The 16730-nt window shown below is 42.4% G+C and overlaps 1 protein-coding gene across 3 annotated transcripts in view; it reads left to right on the top strand.

Moving 5' to 3' along the window:
• The window catches only part of LOC122553319 (autophagy-related protein 2 homolog B-like), a 111837-nt gene that overhangs the window by 46269 nt on the left and 48838 nt on the right, over positions 1–16730 (top strand). For all 3 annotated transcript variants that reach the window (XM_043696876.1, XM_043696877.1, XM_043696875.1), the window contains exons 19-21: positions 4503–4666; positions 5750–5922; positions 11535–11685. In XM_043696876.1, coding sequence (XP_043552811.1) covers positions 4503–4666; positions 5750–5922; positions 11535–11685 — 488 coding nt within the window. The remainder of the gene's footprint in view (positions 1–4502; positions 4667–5749; positions 5923–11534; positions 11686–16730) is intronic.

Genomic DNA, 16730 nt, shown 5'->3' with positions numbered 1-16730 from the left:
TACAGGGAGCCATTCAAGAGTGGGTAGTGAAAAGGGAAATGTAGTTCTAACTGGGGATAGTACAGACAGAGGAATGGACACTGTTTTCAATGTCTAGGATTGAGAGTCTTGAAGGCTGTGTTGCTCGCCTGGTGCTGAGGTTCAGGATACCTCATCTGGGCTGCAGAGGAACTTGGAGTGGTCTACATACGTGCCAACAATACAGGTAAAAAGAGAAAAAACGTTCTGCTGAGGGAATACGTGCAGCTAGGGGCTAAATTAAAAAGCAGAACCACAAGGATAATAATCTCTGGATTACTACTTAAGCCACAAGCAAATTGATACAGGGTCAACAAAGTTAAATCAATAGCAAGCAGTGATGTAAGGTCAAAATGTGTAGAATTTGTGTGGGTAAAATTGAGCAACTGCAAAAGCAAAAAGACCCTAATGGGATATATGTACAGGCCACTCCTAGATAGAAAATGTGTGTAAGAAAAGCTCCATTACAATCATCATGGGGGACTTTAGTATGCAGGTGGTCTGGGAAAATTAGAATGGTAGTAGATCCCAAGAAAAGGAATTTGTGGAATGTCCACACGATGGTTTTTTAGAGCAGTTTGTGGTTGAGGCCACTAGGGAATAGGCAATTCTGGATTTGGAGATATGCAGCACGGCAGACTTGGTTAGGGAGCTTAAGGAGAAAGAACCTCTAGGGGGCAGTGACCATAATATGATAGACTTCACGCTGTAGTTTGAGAGGGAGAAGCTGGAATCAGATGTAACAGTATTATAACTGAGTAAGGGAACTACGATGGCATGAGTGAGGAGCTGGCCAGGGTTGATTAGAAGATGGAGCAGCAATGGTACAAGTTTCTGGGGTAATTCGGGAGGCACAGCTGAAATTCATCCCAAGGAAAACGAAACATACTAAGGGGAGGATGAGGCAACCACCGCTGATGAGGGAAGTCAGGGGCAGTGTAAAAGCAAAAGAAAGAGCATGCAATGTGGTGAAAATTAGTGGGAAGCCTTTAAAAACTAGCAGAGGATATCTAAAAATACAGTCAGGAGGGGAGGAAGTGAAATATGAGTGTAAGACAGCTGGTAGTATGAAAGAAGATAGCAAAAAATTTTTGATATCTGGTAGGTAAGAGAGAGGCAAAAGTGGACATTAGACCACTGGAAAATGAGGCTGGAAAAATAGTAATGCGGAACAAAAAAATGGCAGAGGATTTGAATTGATACTTTGTATTAGTATTCACAGTGGAAGACATCAGTAGCTTACCGGAACTTCAAGAGAACAGAGGCTAGGTGAGTGTAGTGGCAATCACTAAGGAGAATGTGCTGAGGAAGCTAAAAGCTCTTAAAATGGATAAGTCAACTTGACCAGGTGGATTACACCTCAGAGTTCTGAAGGAAATAGCTGAGGAGATTCTTGAGACATTGGTAGTGATCTTTCAGGAATCACTGGAGCCAGGGAGGATCCCAGAGGACTGGAAAATGGCTAATATAACATTCCTGTTTAAGAAAGGAGGGAGGCAGAAGACAGGAAACTATGGCTTCAATTGTTGGTAATATTTTAAAGTCTATTATTAAGGATAAGACTACAAAGCACTTGGAAGTGCATGTTAAAATAGGGCTGAATTAGCACAACTTCATCAAAAGGAGGTCACGCCTGACAAATCTGTTAGAATTGTTTGAAGTGGTGGTGAGCAGGTTAGACAAAAGGAAAGCCAGTGGACATGATCTGTTTGAATTTCCAGAAGGCCTTTGTCAAGGTGCTGCACAAGAAGCTGCTAAATAAGGTAAGAGACCATGGTGTTAAGGGTAAGGTACTGGCATGGATAGAGGATTGGTTGACTGGCAGGAGGCAGAAAGTAGGGATAAAGGATTTTTGTTTCAGGATGGCAGTCAGTGACTTGTGGAGTTCTGCAGGTGTCCGCGTTTGGACCACAACTATTCACGTTATGCATTAACAATCCGGATGAAAGAACTGAGTGCGTTGTTACCATCTTTGTATATGATGCAGAGATAGATGGAGGAATAGGTGGTGTTGAGTAGATGAGGAGGCTGCAGAGGGACTTGGATATTCCAGGAGAGCGGGCAAAGAAGAGGTTGAATCATAGAGTCCTACAGCACAGAGACAGGCCCTTTGGCCCAAACTGATCTATGCTGACCAAAATGTCCATCCACACTAACCCCATTTCCCTGCACTTGGCCCATACCCTTCTAACCTTTCCTATCCATGTATTTGTCCAAATGCCTTTTAAATGTTGTTAGTGTACCGCCACAACCATTTCTGCTGGTAGCTCATTCCATATGCGTGCCACTCGCTGTATGAAAAGATTACCTCTCAGGTTCCCTCTTTATTCTCTCCCCTCTAACCTTAAACTGATGCCCTTTAGTCATCGATTTCCCCAACCCTGGGAAAAAGACTGAGTGAATTCACCCTATCCATGCCTTTCATGATCTTCTACACCTCTATCAGTTCCCCCTTCAGTCTCCTTTGCTCTAAAGAAAAAGGTCCTCGCTTGTCCAACCTCTCCCTATAACTCAGATCATTGATTCCTGGCAGTATCCTTGTAAATTTCTTCTGCACTCTTTCCAGTTTAATAACATCCTTCCAGTAACAAGATGACCAAAACTGAACACGGTATTCCAAGTACAGCCTCCCCAACGTCCTATACAACTGCAACATAACTTCCCAACTTCTATACTCAATGCCCTGACTGGTGAAGGTCAATGTGCCAAAAGCCTTCCTCACTGCCCTGTCTACCTGGGGCTTCACGTTCAGAGAACTGTGAACCTGAACTCCAAGTTCCCTCTGTTCCACTACACTCCTTAAGGCCCTACCATTCACCATGAAACTCCTACCTTGATTTGACTTTCCAAAATGCAAGACCTCACACTTATCTATATTAAACTCCATTTGCCATTTCTCGACCCATTTCCCCAGCTGATCAAGGTCCTGCTGCAATTTCTGATAACCTTCCTCACTGTCCACAATACCACCGATTTTAATGTCATCAGCAAACTGATTTGGATGAGAATGTACAAGGCATGATTAATAAATGATATAGATAGCAAACAGTAATGGCCCAGCACCAACCCCTGAGGCACTGCACTAGTCACAGGCCTCCAGTCCAACAAGCATCTCTACACTATTACCCTCTGCTTCCTACCATCAAGCAAATTTTGTATCCAATTAGAGGGAATGCAATGTGTGAAAGTGTGGAGTTGTGCACTTTGATAGGAAGGATAGGGGCATGGACTGTATTCTAAATGGGGAAAGGCTATGGAAATCTGAAACAAAGAAACTTGGGGACTCCTATTTCAGAATTCTCTTCAGGTTAACATGTAGATTCAGTTGCCAGTTAGGACAGCAAATGCAATGTTAGTATTCATTTCAACATGGCTAGAATACAAGAGCAGAGATGTTGTGCTGAGGCTGTTTAAGGGTCTGGAATGACCACATTCAGAGTATTTGAGCAGTTTTGGTGCTTGTATCTAAGGAAGGAACTGCTGGCATTGGAGGAGATCCAGAGGAGATTTACAAGAATGATTGGGGCTGACAGGTTTGTCATATCAGGGGTGGTTGAGGACTCAGAGTCTGTACTTGATGGGGTTCAGAAAGATGAGGGTCGATCTCATTGAAACTTACAGAATTCTAAGAGGCCTGGATTGAGTGCATGTGGAGAAGATGTTTCCATAAGTAGAAAAGACTAGGACCTGAGGTTCTTTAGAACTGAGATGAAGAAGAATTTCTTTAGCCAGAGGATGGCAAATCGGTGGAATACATGGATGCAGAGGGCTGTGGAGGGCAAGTCAGTGAGTGTATTTAAGACAGAGAGATTCTTAGTTAGTCAAGGATTGTGGAGAGAAGGCAGGAGAATGAGGTTAAGAAACATATCGGCTGTGGTCGAATGGTGGAGCAGTCCCAATAGGCTGATTGGCCTAATTCTATATGCTATGTTCTCTGTTTATACCTTGTCAGGCTTCATCAGAATGAGGTATAATGATGTGTGATCGTCTTGTTCTAATGGGTGTTAAAAGTCCAATTGCCCCCTTGCCTATGGGGCAAGAGTTGGGAAATGGGATTAGGGTACCTAGGTGCTTGATTATCAACACATATGATGGGCTGAAGGGCCTTTTTCTGTTCTGCTGTACTCTGTACTCTGATTGTTGTGAGGAGCAGGGGTTTTCTGGACTGTAAGACAATACTCCATCCTCAACCAACACCTGTTGTGTCTGTCTGCCCACATTTCAAACTGCATTTCAAATATTTTCACAAGGAGTTAGGTATAAAGCAGAAACCGGATACTGAGTTGGTTGATCAGCCATGGTCATATTGGATATTTGGGAGAGTGGGCTTGAAGAGATGAATGGTCTACTCCTGCTACTAATTTCTACATTTCTGTGTATATTATTGATTTTGAACATCCTGAAGATGTGATAAAGCAGTATGTTAAGACAAATGCTATCTTTATGTAATAATTTATTTGTGTTATTCATTACGCTTACTACAGAATAAATAATGATTTGTTACTATGGGAGCCTGCTGCCCCATCTCCTGTCGAGACTGTTGAGAACATTACTTACGGGGTTGGACTGTCTGTAGCCAGCCAGTTAATCAACGCATTCAACAAAGAGAATCTCCCTCAACTCAAGTCAACACTCCTCCTCCAGGACGGTACAGTATCACACCACCCTACACACTGTTTTGATTCAGGTCCATGTAACTCCTATCATTCACATTAGCTCAGAAGGCAGGGGCTGCATGCTTTATGCAGTAGATGTTTGGAGCACTCTTCCACAAACACTTGTGAATGCTGGATAAATTGATAGTATTAAATCTGAGATTTTTTTTTTTGTTAAGCAAAGATATTAAAGGATATGGGCCAAAGACAGGTATATGGAGTTAGGCCACAGATCAGCCATAAACTCATTGAATGGTGGAACTGCCTCAAGGGGCTGAATGGCCTAGTCCTGTTCCTGTGTTGCTATCACTCCCAGTATTGTGAAGAGGAACAGAGTATTGCTTAATGTCCCTACATCCCACATATTGACTACCTTAGCAAAATGCAAAGTCAGACTGTAATAAGACGAAGCTGGGGTTCTCCTTTGAGTAAACCTGGTTACCAGATGATACAGAGTCACTGCAAGTTGAGGGATTGTGTGAGTTAAACTATTGCCTGTGGTAGAAGCATTGCTAACTGGAGGATTTCAGACAATTGGCAAAAAATCCAGAGAAGGAGCAATGAGAGAAATGGCCTTCTGATCTGGAATGCTTTGCCTGAAAGGACAATGGAAGCAAATTCAAGAGTAACCTCCAAAAGTCACAATTCTTGAAGGGAAAAGTAAAAATTTCAGGACATCAGGGAAAGCACAGGGAGTGAGAGTCATTGAAAAACTCTTTCAAACAGCCAGCAAGATCGCAATGTGCCAAATTGCCTCTTTTACTCGAAGTGTTTATGATTTAATAATGTATGTTTAAAAAAATCAATGTGCTGAGAGGGCAAGAAGGGAGTGACTGGTTGGTGGAATGTAATGAGGTTAGGCAAAACTGGAAGAACAATGCAGAATCAAGGTGAGTAATGGAAAGACAGGTTAATGTTTTGGCTTCTACCTTGACATCATCTCTATCCTGTTTCATATGCTGCCTTAGCTGCTGCATATTCGCCGCCTCACTTTTGGCAGGGAAAGCTGTAGCATTTGCCTGGATGGTATGTCCTGAAGATTACCTGACCCATGATTCCTTACATGTGTTTTCTAGATGACGAGAGTGGTTCTGATGAAGAGACTCTGCAGTTTTGCCCTAGTACTGACCCTGCCCACCGTTCACGTCGTAAAAAGAAAGTTGAACAACCGAACAAGAATTGCCAGAGCTTTCTGTCGATCCTTCTTAATGTGTCACATGGGCTTGTGAGCATATACACTGATACCAAGGTGAGAGTATATGAGAGAATTGTGTGTATGTGAATGAGATGGTAACTCACAGTTTGAGTTTCCTGTATGTGGTATATATAGTAATTAGTAATTCATTGATTGAGAATTCAAATGCCGTCATGAAACATCTGAGTGTTTAAATCCAGATATAACTAAAACCTAGAAATATGAGGCTGGTCTCAGGAAAAGGTGATCTGTTGGATTGTAATAATACCCCAACTGGTTCAGTGATGTTCTGTAGGGGAGGAAACTTGCTATCCTCATCTCGTCTGAGCCTGTTTGATTCCAGTCTTACATTATTGTGGTTGACTATTAACTGTCCTTAGCAGTGGTCTTAGAATTAACTTAGTTGTGGATGGCACTAAGATAGGTGCAGGGACAGATTGTGTTGAGGAAGTAGGGTGCTGCAGAGGAACTTGGACAGAGTAGGAGAGTGGGCAAAGAAGTGGCAGATGTAATACAATATTTATTTTTTAATTCACCCGTGGGACATGAGTGTCGCTGGCTTGCCAGCATTTATTGCCTGGTCCAAGTTGCCTTTGAGAAGGTGGTGGTGAGCTGCTGCCTTGAACTGCTGCAGTCCATAGGCTGTAGGTTGATCTGCAATGGCCTTAGGGAGAGCACAGCGACAATAAAGGAATGGCGATATATTTCCAAGTCAGGATGGTGAGTGGCTTGGAGGGGAACTAGCAATGTGGGAAAGTGTGAGGTTAAGCACTTTGGTAGGAAGACTAAACGTGTAGACTAATTTCTAAACTGGGAAAGGCTTTGGGGATTTTAAAAATTTTATTCACAGGGTGAGGGTATCGCTGACTAGGCCAGCATTTATTGCCCACCCCTAGTTGCCCAGAGGGGAGTTAAGAGTCAGCCAAATTGCTGTGGGTCTGAAGCCACATGTAGGCCACACCAGGTAAAAATAGCAGATTTCCTTCCCTAAAGGACATTAGTGAACAAGATGTGTTTTTCCGACAATTGACAATGGATTCACGGTCATCATTAGATTCTTAATTTCAGATTTTTATTGAATTTAAAATTCTGCCATTTGTCATGGTGGGATTTGAACCTAGGACCCAGAACATCACCTGGGTCAATAGTATAGTGATAAATACCACCATGCCATCATCTTCCTCACATTAATCTGAAGAGCAAAGGGACTTTGGAGAATTCTGAGCTTGGAATCCCAAGGTTAATATGCAGGTTCATTTGACAGTTAGGAAGTCCAATGCAATGTTAGCATTCATTTCAGGAGGGCTAGAATACAAGAGCAGAGATATACAGCCTCAGCAGTACAAGCCTCTGGTTCAACACCATTTGTAATGTTGTGAATAGTTTTGCGCCCTGTATGTGAGGAAGGATGTGCGCTGACATTTGCGGGGATCTAGAGGAGGTTTATAAGAATGATCCTGGGGCTGAAGGGCTTGTGATATGACAAACAGTTGAGAACTCTGGGTCTGTACTCGATGGAATTTAAAAGGATGAGTGAGGATCTGATTTAAATTTACAGAAAACTGAGAGGTCTGCATAAAGTGAACATGGAGATATTTCCACTCGTAAGAGACACTAACACCAAAGCGTACAACCTCAGAGTTAAGGATTGATTCTTTAGATCTGACACTGATATAAGATCACCCCTCAACCTCCTATGCTCCAGTGAGAAAGGTCCCAGCCCTCCCACCTATTCCGGACAACATCCTGGTAAATCTTTTCTGAACCTTCTCCAATTTAATAATATCCTTCCTATAGCAGGGCAACCGGGACCGTACACAGTACCCCAAAAGTGGCCTTATTAATGTCCTGTACAACCTCAACCTGACATCCCAACGCCTATACACAATGGTCTGAGCAAAGAAGGCGAGCATTCTAAATGTCGTCTTAACCACCCTGTTTACCTATCATGTAACTTCCAAAGAATTATGTACCTGAATCTCTAGGTCTCTCTGTTCTATAACATTACCCAGGGCCGTGCCATTAATTATATAATTCATGGCCTTTGTTTGTTTTACCAAAATGCAACACCCCACATTTAGCCAAATTAAACTTATCTGCCATTCCTCAGCCCATTAGCCTAATTGATCAAGATCCCTTTGTAATCTTGTATAACCTTCTTCACTGTTGATTATGCCACTGATTTTGCAAACTTACTAACATGCCTCCAAAATTCTCATGTAAGTTGTTTATAAGAATTCTGAACAAAAGTGGACCCAGTATCGATCCCTGTAGCTTACCACTGGTCACAGGCCTCCAGTCTGAAAAACATCCCTCCGCCACTATCCTCTGTCGTCTACAGTCATGCATGTTTTATATCCAATTGGCAAGCTCTCCCTGAATTTTATGTGATCTAACTTTACTAATAGTCTACTATGTGGAGCCCTGTCAGAGACTATACCAAAGTCCATATGTCTACTGCTCTGATCTCTCAGTTGTTTTGGTTACATCCTCAAAAAACAATTTACCACACACAAAGCCATGATGACTATCAACTCACAGGTATGTACCTTCCAGGCTTCTCCTTACAGCCTTTCTTAAAGAAAGGCTCAACATTAGCCACCCTCCAATCCTCCAGCACCTGACCTGTACCTGTAGATGATGCAAATATCTCTGCTGGGGCCCTGGAATTTCTTCCCTAACTCCCCACAATGTCCTGAGGTACACTTGATCAAGTCCTGGGGATTTATTCACATTTAAGACCTCTAGCACTTCCTCTTCAGTAATGTAGACTGATGTTTCAAGACATCAGTATTTATTTTCCTGAGTTCTCCCACCTCTATTTCTTTGTCTACAGTAAAATATATTTGTTTATTATCTCTCTCATCTGTGGTTCCACACATAGACAACCTCGTTGACCTTTAAAGGACCCTATTCCCTCCCTAATTGCTCTTTTGTGCGTAATGTACTTACTGAATCTGTCTGGATTATCCTTAGCCTTATCTGCCAAGGCTTTCTCATGCCTCCTTTTTGCCTTCCTGAATTTTTCTCTTAAGAATGTCCCTACACCCCTTATACTCTTTAAGGGATTCACTTGATCCCAAATGACTATATCTTATGTTTGACTACTTCTTATTCTTGACTAGAGCCTCAATATCTTTATTTATCCATTGTTCCCTACTTTTACCAGCCTTGCCCTTCACTCTAACAGGAACATACTGTCTCTGAAACCTCATTATCTAACTTTTGAAAGCCTTCCACTTGCCAGTCATCCCTTTCCTTGTGAATAAACTACTCCAATCAATTAGATTACTTACAATGTGGAAACAGGCCCTTTGGCCCAACAAGTCCACACTGACTCTCCGAAGAGCAACCCACCCAGACCCATTCCCCTACATTTACCCCTTCACCTAACACCACGGGCAATTCACCTAACCTGTGCATCTTTAGACTGTGGGAGGAAACCGGAGCACCTGGAGGAAACCCACGCAGACACGGGGAGAATGTGCAAACTCCACACAGTCAGTCGCCTGAGGCCCTAGTCTCATACCATCAAAATTTGCCTTACTCCAATTAAAAATGTTAGCTTTTATCCTTTTCCATAACTGTTTAAAAAATAATAGAGTTATGATCATTGGTCCCAAAGTGCTCCCCCACTAACACTTTCGTCAATTGCTCTGCCTTATTTTTCAAGAGAATATCAAGTTTTGTTCCATCTCTAGTAGGTTTGATTTTTAAAAAAATTCTTGAACACATTTCCTCACCATCCAAGCCTTCAACACTGTGGCAGTCTCCAGTCTATGTTTGGACAGTTAAAATCCGCTGCAATTACAACCCTGTTTTTTTAATCTGAGATCTCTACACATTTGCTGCTTAATTACTGTCTGACTGTTGCGGGTACCTATTAGTACAATACCATCCCATGCAGCTACATTGGACAGACACTTAGAAATATCCTTTTTTAAGTACTTCAGTAATGTTTTATTAATCAAAAATGCTATTCCTCCTCTCTCTCCTCCCTTTCAATCCTTCTTATGGCATCTAAACCCTGGAACATTGAGCTGCCAGTCCTGTCCTTCACTCAGTCATGTTTCTGCAATAGCTGTGATGTTGCAGTCCCCTGTTCCCATACATGCCCTGAGTTCATCTGCCTTACCTGTAAGACCCCTTGCATTGAAATAAATGAAGTTTATTTAATCAGAGTTGCCTTGTTCTCTGACTGACTTTTGCTTGCCTTTTCTAACTAACTTGCGCTTTCTAAAATTCAGAGCATCCTCATCTGTCTTTCTATTCTCACTACTACTTAGGATCCTCCCAACCGCCACCCCCACTCCAAAAAAACTAGTTTAAAGGCTCCCAAATAGCACTGGTTAATCTCCCTGCCAAGATATTGGTCTCCTTCCAGTTCAAATGAAGCCTGCCCCTTTCGAACAGGTCTTTTCTGTCCTAGAAGAGATCCCAATGATTCAAAAATCTGAATCCTTGCTCACTGCACCATCTCCTCAGCCATAGATTTATCTGCCCTGTCGTCGTCTTCCTACTCTCACTAGCAGGTGTTTTGCAGAAATTACTACCGTTGAGGTTCTGCTTTTTAACCTCCTATATTTACTCTGCAAGCCTTAACCCTTTCCCTAATTATGTCATTCTTACCAATGTGTACAACTTCCAGCTTCTCACTCTCCCATTTGACAATATGCTGCAAACTGTTTTGAGACATCCTTGACCCTGGTATCAGGGAGGCAACATACCATCCTGAGTTCATACTCACGGCCGCAGAACCTCCTGTCTGTGCCCCAGCCAAGAGAGTCCCTCATTACTCTTTTGAATCTTGACAAACCCTGCTGAACGTAAGATTCGTTCTTGGTGCCCAAGATCTGGCTGCCACTTTTATTTTCCCCTGAGGGGCTATCCTCCTTAACACTAACAAAATGGTATATCTGTTTGAGAGAGGAACAGTCACAGGAGACTTCTGAACTACCTTCCTACACTTCCTGATAGTTACCCATCTATCTGACTGAATGTGCGGTATAATCATCTCTCTAAAACTACTAACCATCACACTCTGTGCCTCCTGTAAGATCCTCAGTGACTCTAACTGCCTCTTCAGCTGATCTAAGCAGTCTGATATGAGCCAGATCCAAACACTCCTCCAGCAGACAGTCAATTATTTCTTAATCTCCCACAACTCTGATGGGGGGAGTTTTTTCAGCCAGAGAGTGGTGGATTTATGGAACCCATTGCTGCAAAAGGCTGTGGAGGCCAAATCATTGAGTGTATTTAAGACAATCTTAGGATCTTAAAAACAGAAAGAACTGCAGATGCTGTAAATCAGATAAAAATAGAAAATGCTGGAAAAACTCTAGCAGTATCTGTGGAGAGAAATCAGAGTTAATATTGCCTCAAGTGAATCTTCCTCAGATCTGATCCAGGTAGGATTTTGATTGGTAAGGAGATCAAGGGTTACAGGGAGATGACAGGAGAATGAGTTTGAGAAACACATCAGCCGTGATTGAATGAAGGAGCAAACTCAGTGGGCTGAATAGCCTCATTCTGCTGCTATATGTTATCTCATTGCACATTGTCAAATCACCATCAGTGTTCAAGAAGGTGACAGATGCACAAGCACCATCTCAAGGCATCAAGGTGAATTGAGGTACAGAAATATCTGAGAGAGTGTTCTGTTGCAGAGTGAAGATGGCACGCTGTTAGCTGGGAAGCATGGTGAATTCTGGCTGGAGATTGAAAATGGAAGCTTATTCACTGTGGGGAAGTATCAAGGCTGTGATGGTCAGCATTATTTCTGTCTCCAAACAAGCAAAGTCTTCCTTTGTCACCAAGGTATGAATTCAGCTATAAATATGTGCAATGATTATATTTTCTACAAACTTTTGCGGAGAGGAATTTGTTTTAAACTTCCTGGTTTCAAGAACTTGCTGCATAATAAATTCATTTCCAAATACTGCTTTCATGGTTGCTGCTTAAGAATGCTTTGTGACATAGAGTTATAGAGATGTACAGCATGGAAACAGACCCTTCGGTCTGACTCGTCCATGCTGACCAGATATCCCAATCCAATCTAGTCCCATCTGCCAGATCCCGGACCATATCCCTCCAAACCCTTCCTATTCATATACCTATCCAAATGCCTTTTAAATGTTGCAATCGTACCAGCCTCCACCACTTCCTCTAAACAGCTCATTCCATACCTGTACCACCCTCTGTGGGAAAAAGTTGCACCTCTGCTCTCTTTTATATCTTTCCCCTCTCACCCCAAGTCTTTGCCCTCTAGTTCTGGACTCCCCCACCCCAGGGAAGAGACTTTGTCTATTATCCTATCCATGTCCCTCATGATTTTATAAACCTCTATAAGTCAACCCTCAGCCTCCGACACTCCAAGGAAAACAGCCCCAGCCTATTCACCTCTCCCTATAGCTCAAATTCTCCAACTGTGGCAGCATCCTTGTAAATTTTTTCTGAACCCTTTCAAGTTTCAAAACATCCTTCCGATAGAAAGCAGACCAGATTTACACACAATATTCCAAAAGTGGCCTAACCAATGTCCTGTTTAGCCCCAACATGACCTCCCAACCCCTGTACTCAATACTCTGACTAATAAAGGAAAGCATACTAAAAGCTTATGCAAGCTTTTTCATCTTCCCAGCCAATTTACATTCTCATTTCATGAAAGTGCTGACTGTCTCTGGGATACAGGTCCCCTCCTCTTCTGAAGGTGCTGACTCTGACTGGGTATTGATTTTGATTTGCTGTTGTCACATGTACCAGATACAGTGAAAAGTATTGTTTTGTGTGCTAATTAGACAAATCATACCTTGCATAAGTATATCATGGTAACAGAACAGAATGTAGTGTTATAGCTACAGAGAAGGCGCAGAGAAAGATCAACTCTAATATGTCAGAGGTCCATTCATAAGTCTGATTGTAATGGGGAAGAAGCTGTTCTTAAATCTTTAGTGTTTTCAAACTTTTGTATCTTTTGTTTAATGGAAGAAGGTGGAAGAGAATATAACTAAGGTGGGAAGGGTCTTTGATTATATTGGCTGCTTTCCCAAGACAGTGGGAACTGTAGACAGAGTCAATGGAAGGAAGATTGGTATTGGTATTCCACTCTTAAACTGAAGGTGCTGAGCTGACTTTCTTTGGGAAACAGGTTCTTCCTATCCTGAAAATGCAGTCTGTTACCGGAGTAATGTGTGTTATGATCCCAGCTGATAATGTTACTGGACAAGTGCACATCTTTATGACTCTAAGTGAGACTGAAAACTGACTTAATAGATCATAATTTAGTTTGGTATGGTTTTATCGAATGATCTTACACTGAAACCTAAGCACAAAATGCTGTCAGTTTAGTTTTTAATTAATCAAAATAAACAAAGAACAAAAAACCAATAAACCATTTACTTACAAAACAAACTTCAAAAAACTTGAAACACAAGATAATATATACTCCCATTAATCCCAAAGAAACCTCCTTTTTAGATCTCAAAAATATGTTGTTCAGTACTCAAAAGCATCCTTGTAAAATACTTAGAAAACAGAATCTCTTTCTGTGACATCAATTGGCTTAATTTGACTGTGACTTCAACCTCCAGCCTGGAAAATCAAACAACGTTTTCCTGGAGTTGTTATACACTTGACAGTAAAATGTTCTCAGCTTCAAATAACCTCTTCAGGATTTTATCCAAACTCTTCTGGCATGGCAGTATTCGTAAACCCCTAACTTTGTTCTGTCTCCTTCCTTTTTCTGAAGCACTGTTTTATACTCCATCTTTATTCAAAAACGTCTGTAGAACTGGCCTGACTTGAAAATTTAAAAAATCTTTCCCTAGCTGTGGATACTTCCGCTTATCTTAAAATAAATAATTCCTGACCTTCCAGAGCTTGTTTACCTTCTTTGGTCATAAAATTCTCCCAGTCTGCACAAAACCCTATTATTCTTGAAGCTGATGCCCTCCAGCTGTTTTAAAATAACTTACCATGGTTACAGTACTTCAATACTTAGAAGTTAATCATTAAACTCTTCAAGCACAGAATAAAACATATCTCTAATTTGAAAATCAAAACCTAAAATAAGTGATACTAAAAATACAAGATACTAAAATCACATAACACTATCCATGTACGTTTAACAAAATAGTAGAAACATTTATTGTACAAAAAAAGTTTTTGTATCTGAAAAAGAATTGAAACAGACTTGTTGCAAAACAGCAGGAAAAAAAAGCAAACCTTTTACCCTTGACAACTTTACAGATTCTTAAATCTCAGTAAAGAGTCACACTATATCCACTTTAAAGCTCATTGTTCAGTTGGCAGAACTAAATCAATTTCTTTTTGGCTAATTTCTGGGTTTTGTTTTATCAAATTTCTATTTTGAGATTCTTAAATTGTTAACACTGCTCATATAGTGTTTAACATAGGTTCCTTAAATGTATGTCACAGTGGCTGACCTTGTGGATGGTTTTGGATACTGGACTCCTATCGGTAAACAACTGCAGTCGTCTTTTCTCTTCTACATTACTTTCTAGTGGACTGAGTTATTCAGCTCAAGGATTTTAAAGATCCTAATTAAATGCATGTAAACAAATCTTCAGACAAGCTGGTGTACATACAACCAATGTAGTGTACAAAATCCCATGCAAGGACTGCACAAAACACTACATAGGACAAACAGCAAGACAGCTAATGATCCGCATCCATGAACACCAACTAGCCACGAAACGACATGACCAGCTACCCTTAGTAGCCACACACAGATGACAAGCAACATGAATTCAATTGGGACAACACTACTATTATAGGACAAGCCAAAAAACAGCCAGGGAATTCCTAGAGGCATGGCACTCATCCACATATTCAATCAATAAGCACATCGACCTGGACCCAATATACCGACCACTGCAGCGGACAGCTCGGACTGACAACCGGAAGCGGCAGATTCAAACCACTACAAATGCTGGAGGAAAGATCACAGAAGCGTTTCACAGGAGGCCAAGCACTGAGGATGTCACCTAGACAGGGGACGAAACGTCTGCAACACAAATACCCAGCTTGGCGAACAGAACCACAACAATATTTTAATATGAATACCATAAAAATACAAATCAAACTTAAACCCATATACTGTTCTTGCACTTTAGAACCAAAGTTTCGAAATTATAACAATATATCATAAATCTTCATCCTAGTAAGCACATTTCTCCTTTTCTCCTTTCACAATAGGTGAGCTTAGACAGTCTCCATCTAGAATCCTAGCTAATGTAGCACTGACCAGGTTTCAAAAATATACTTTATTCATAAAAGATATCTTTATTATATATAATCACAAATGTAGTTCAGTTCTGTACAATATATATCAAGGAAGCAAACAAACATTGGAGTTTGACTCTATTCAAAGAAACTAAAGACATCTCTTACACATACAAAACAATATTTACATGCATTTCAGCCACTAGGAGTGTCTGATGACTGAACAAACCCCTTTTAACCTCAGCAGACAAACCTCAGACACTGGTCTTTCCCCACTGCAACTTGGCAGCAGCTGCCCAAGCTTTAGTGCATCCCTCAGCATATAGTCCTGGACCATAGAATGTGCTAATCTGCAACGCTCAGTCGATGTCAACTCCTTGTTCATCTATCCAGAACTCCTTGACATGGGGTATTCTTCAGGAGAATCGACGTTTCGGGCAAAAGCCCTTCTTCAGGAATGAGGAGGGTGTGCCAAGCAGGCTAAGATAAAAGGTATGGAGGAGGGACTTGGGGGAGGAGCGTTGGGAATACGATAGATGGAAGGAGATTAAGGTGAGGTGATAGGCCGGAGAGGGGGTGGGGGCAGAGAGGTTGGGAAGAAGATTGCAGGTCAAGAAGGCGGTGCTGAGTCTGAGGGCTGGGACTGAGAAAAGGTGGGGGGAGGGGAAATGAGGAAGCTGGAGAAATCCGCATTCATCCCCTGTGGCTGGAGGGTTCCTAGGCGGAAGATGAGATGTCGTGTTGTCCTTGGCGGAGTGGGAGGGGGAGTTAAAGTGTTCTGCCAAGGGGCAGTTGGGTTGGTTGGTGCGGGTGTCCCAGAGGTGTTCTCTGAAACATTCCACAAGTAGGCGGCCTGTCTCCGCAATGTATAGGAGGCCACATCGGGTGCCGCGGATGCAGTAAATGATGTGTGTGGAGGTGCAGGTGAATTTCTGACGGATATGGAAGGATCCCTTGGGGCCTTCGTCATTTCCGCCACCTCCAAACAGACCCCACCACCAAGGATACATTTCCCTCCCCACCCCTATCAGTGTTCCAGAAAGACCACTCCCTCCGCGACTCCCTCGTCACGTCCACACCCCCCACCAACCCAACCTCCACTCCCGGCACCTTCCCCTGCAACCGCATGAAATGCAAAACTTGCGCCCACACCTCCCCCCTAACTTCCATCCAAGGCTCCAAGGGATCCTTCCATATCTGTCAGAAATTCATTGCACCTCCACACACATCACTTACTGCATCCGCTGCACCGATGTGGCCCCCTATACATTGGGGAGACAGGCCGCCTACTTGCGGAACGTTCCAGAGAACACCTCTGGGACACCCAGACCAACCAACCCAACCGCCCTGTGGCTCAACACTTTAAACTCCTCCTCCCACCCCACCAAGGACATGCAGGTCCTTGGACTCCTCCATCGCCAGACCATGGCAACACGCGCCTGGAGGAAGAGCGCCTCATCTTCTGCCTAGGAACCCTCCAACCACAAGGGATGAATGCAGATTTCTCCAGCTTTCTCATTTCCCCTCCCCCGACCTTTTCTCAGTCCCAACCCTCAGACTCAGCACCACCTTCTTGTCCTGCAATCTTCTTCCCGACCTCTCCGCCCCCCCTACCACCC

Source organism: Chiloscyllium plagiosum, chromosome 10 (assembly GCF_004010195.1).
Source record: "Chiloscyllium plagiosum isolate BGI_BamShark_2017 chromosome 10, ASM401019v2, whole genome shotgun sequence".
NCBI classification, from domain to species: Eukaryota; Metazoa; Chordata; class Chondrichthyes; order Orectolobiformes; family Hemiscylliidae; genus Chiloscyllium; species Chiloscyllium plagiosum.
Note: the sequence above shows the minus strand (reverse complement) of the source record. Positions and strands in the feature narration are given on the sequence as shown.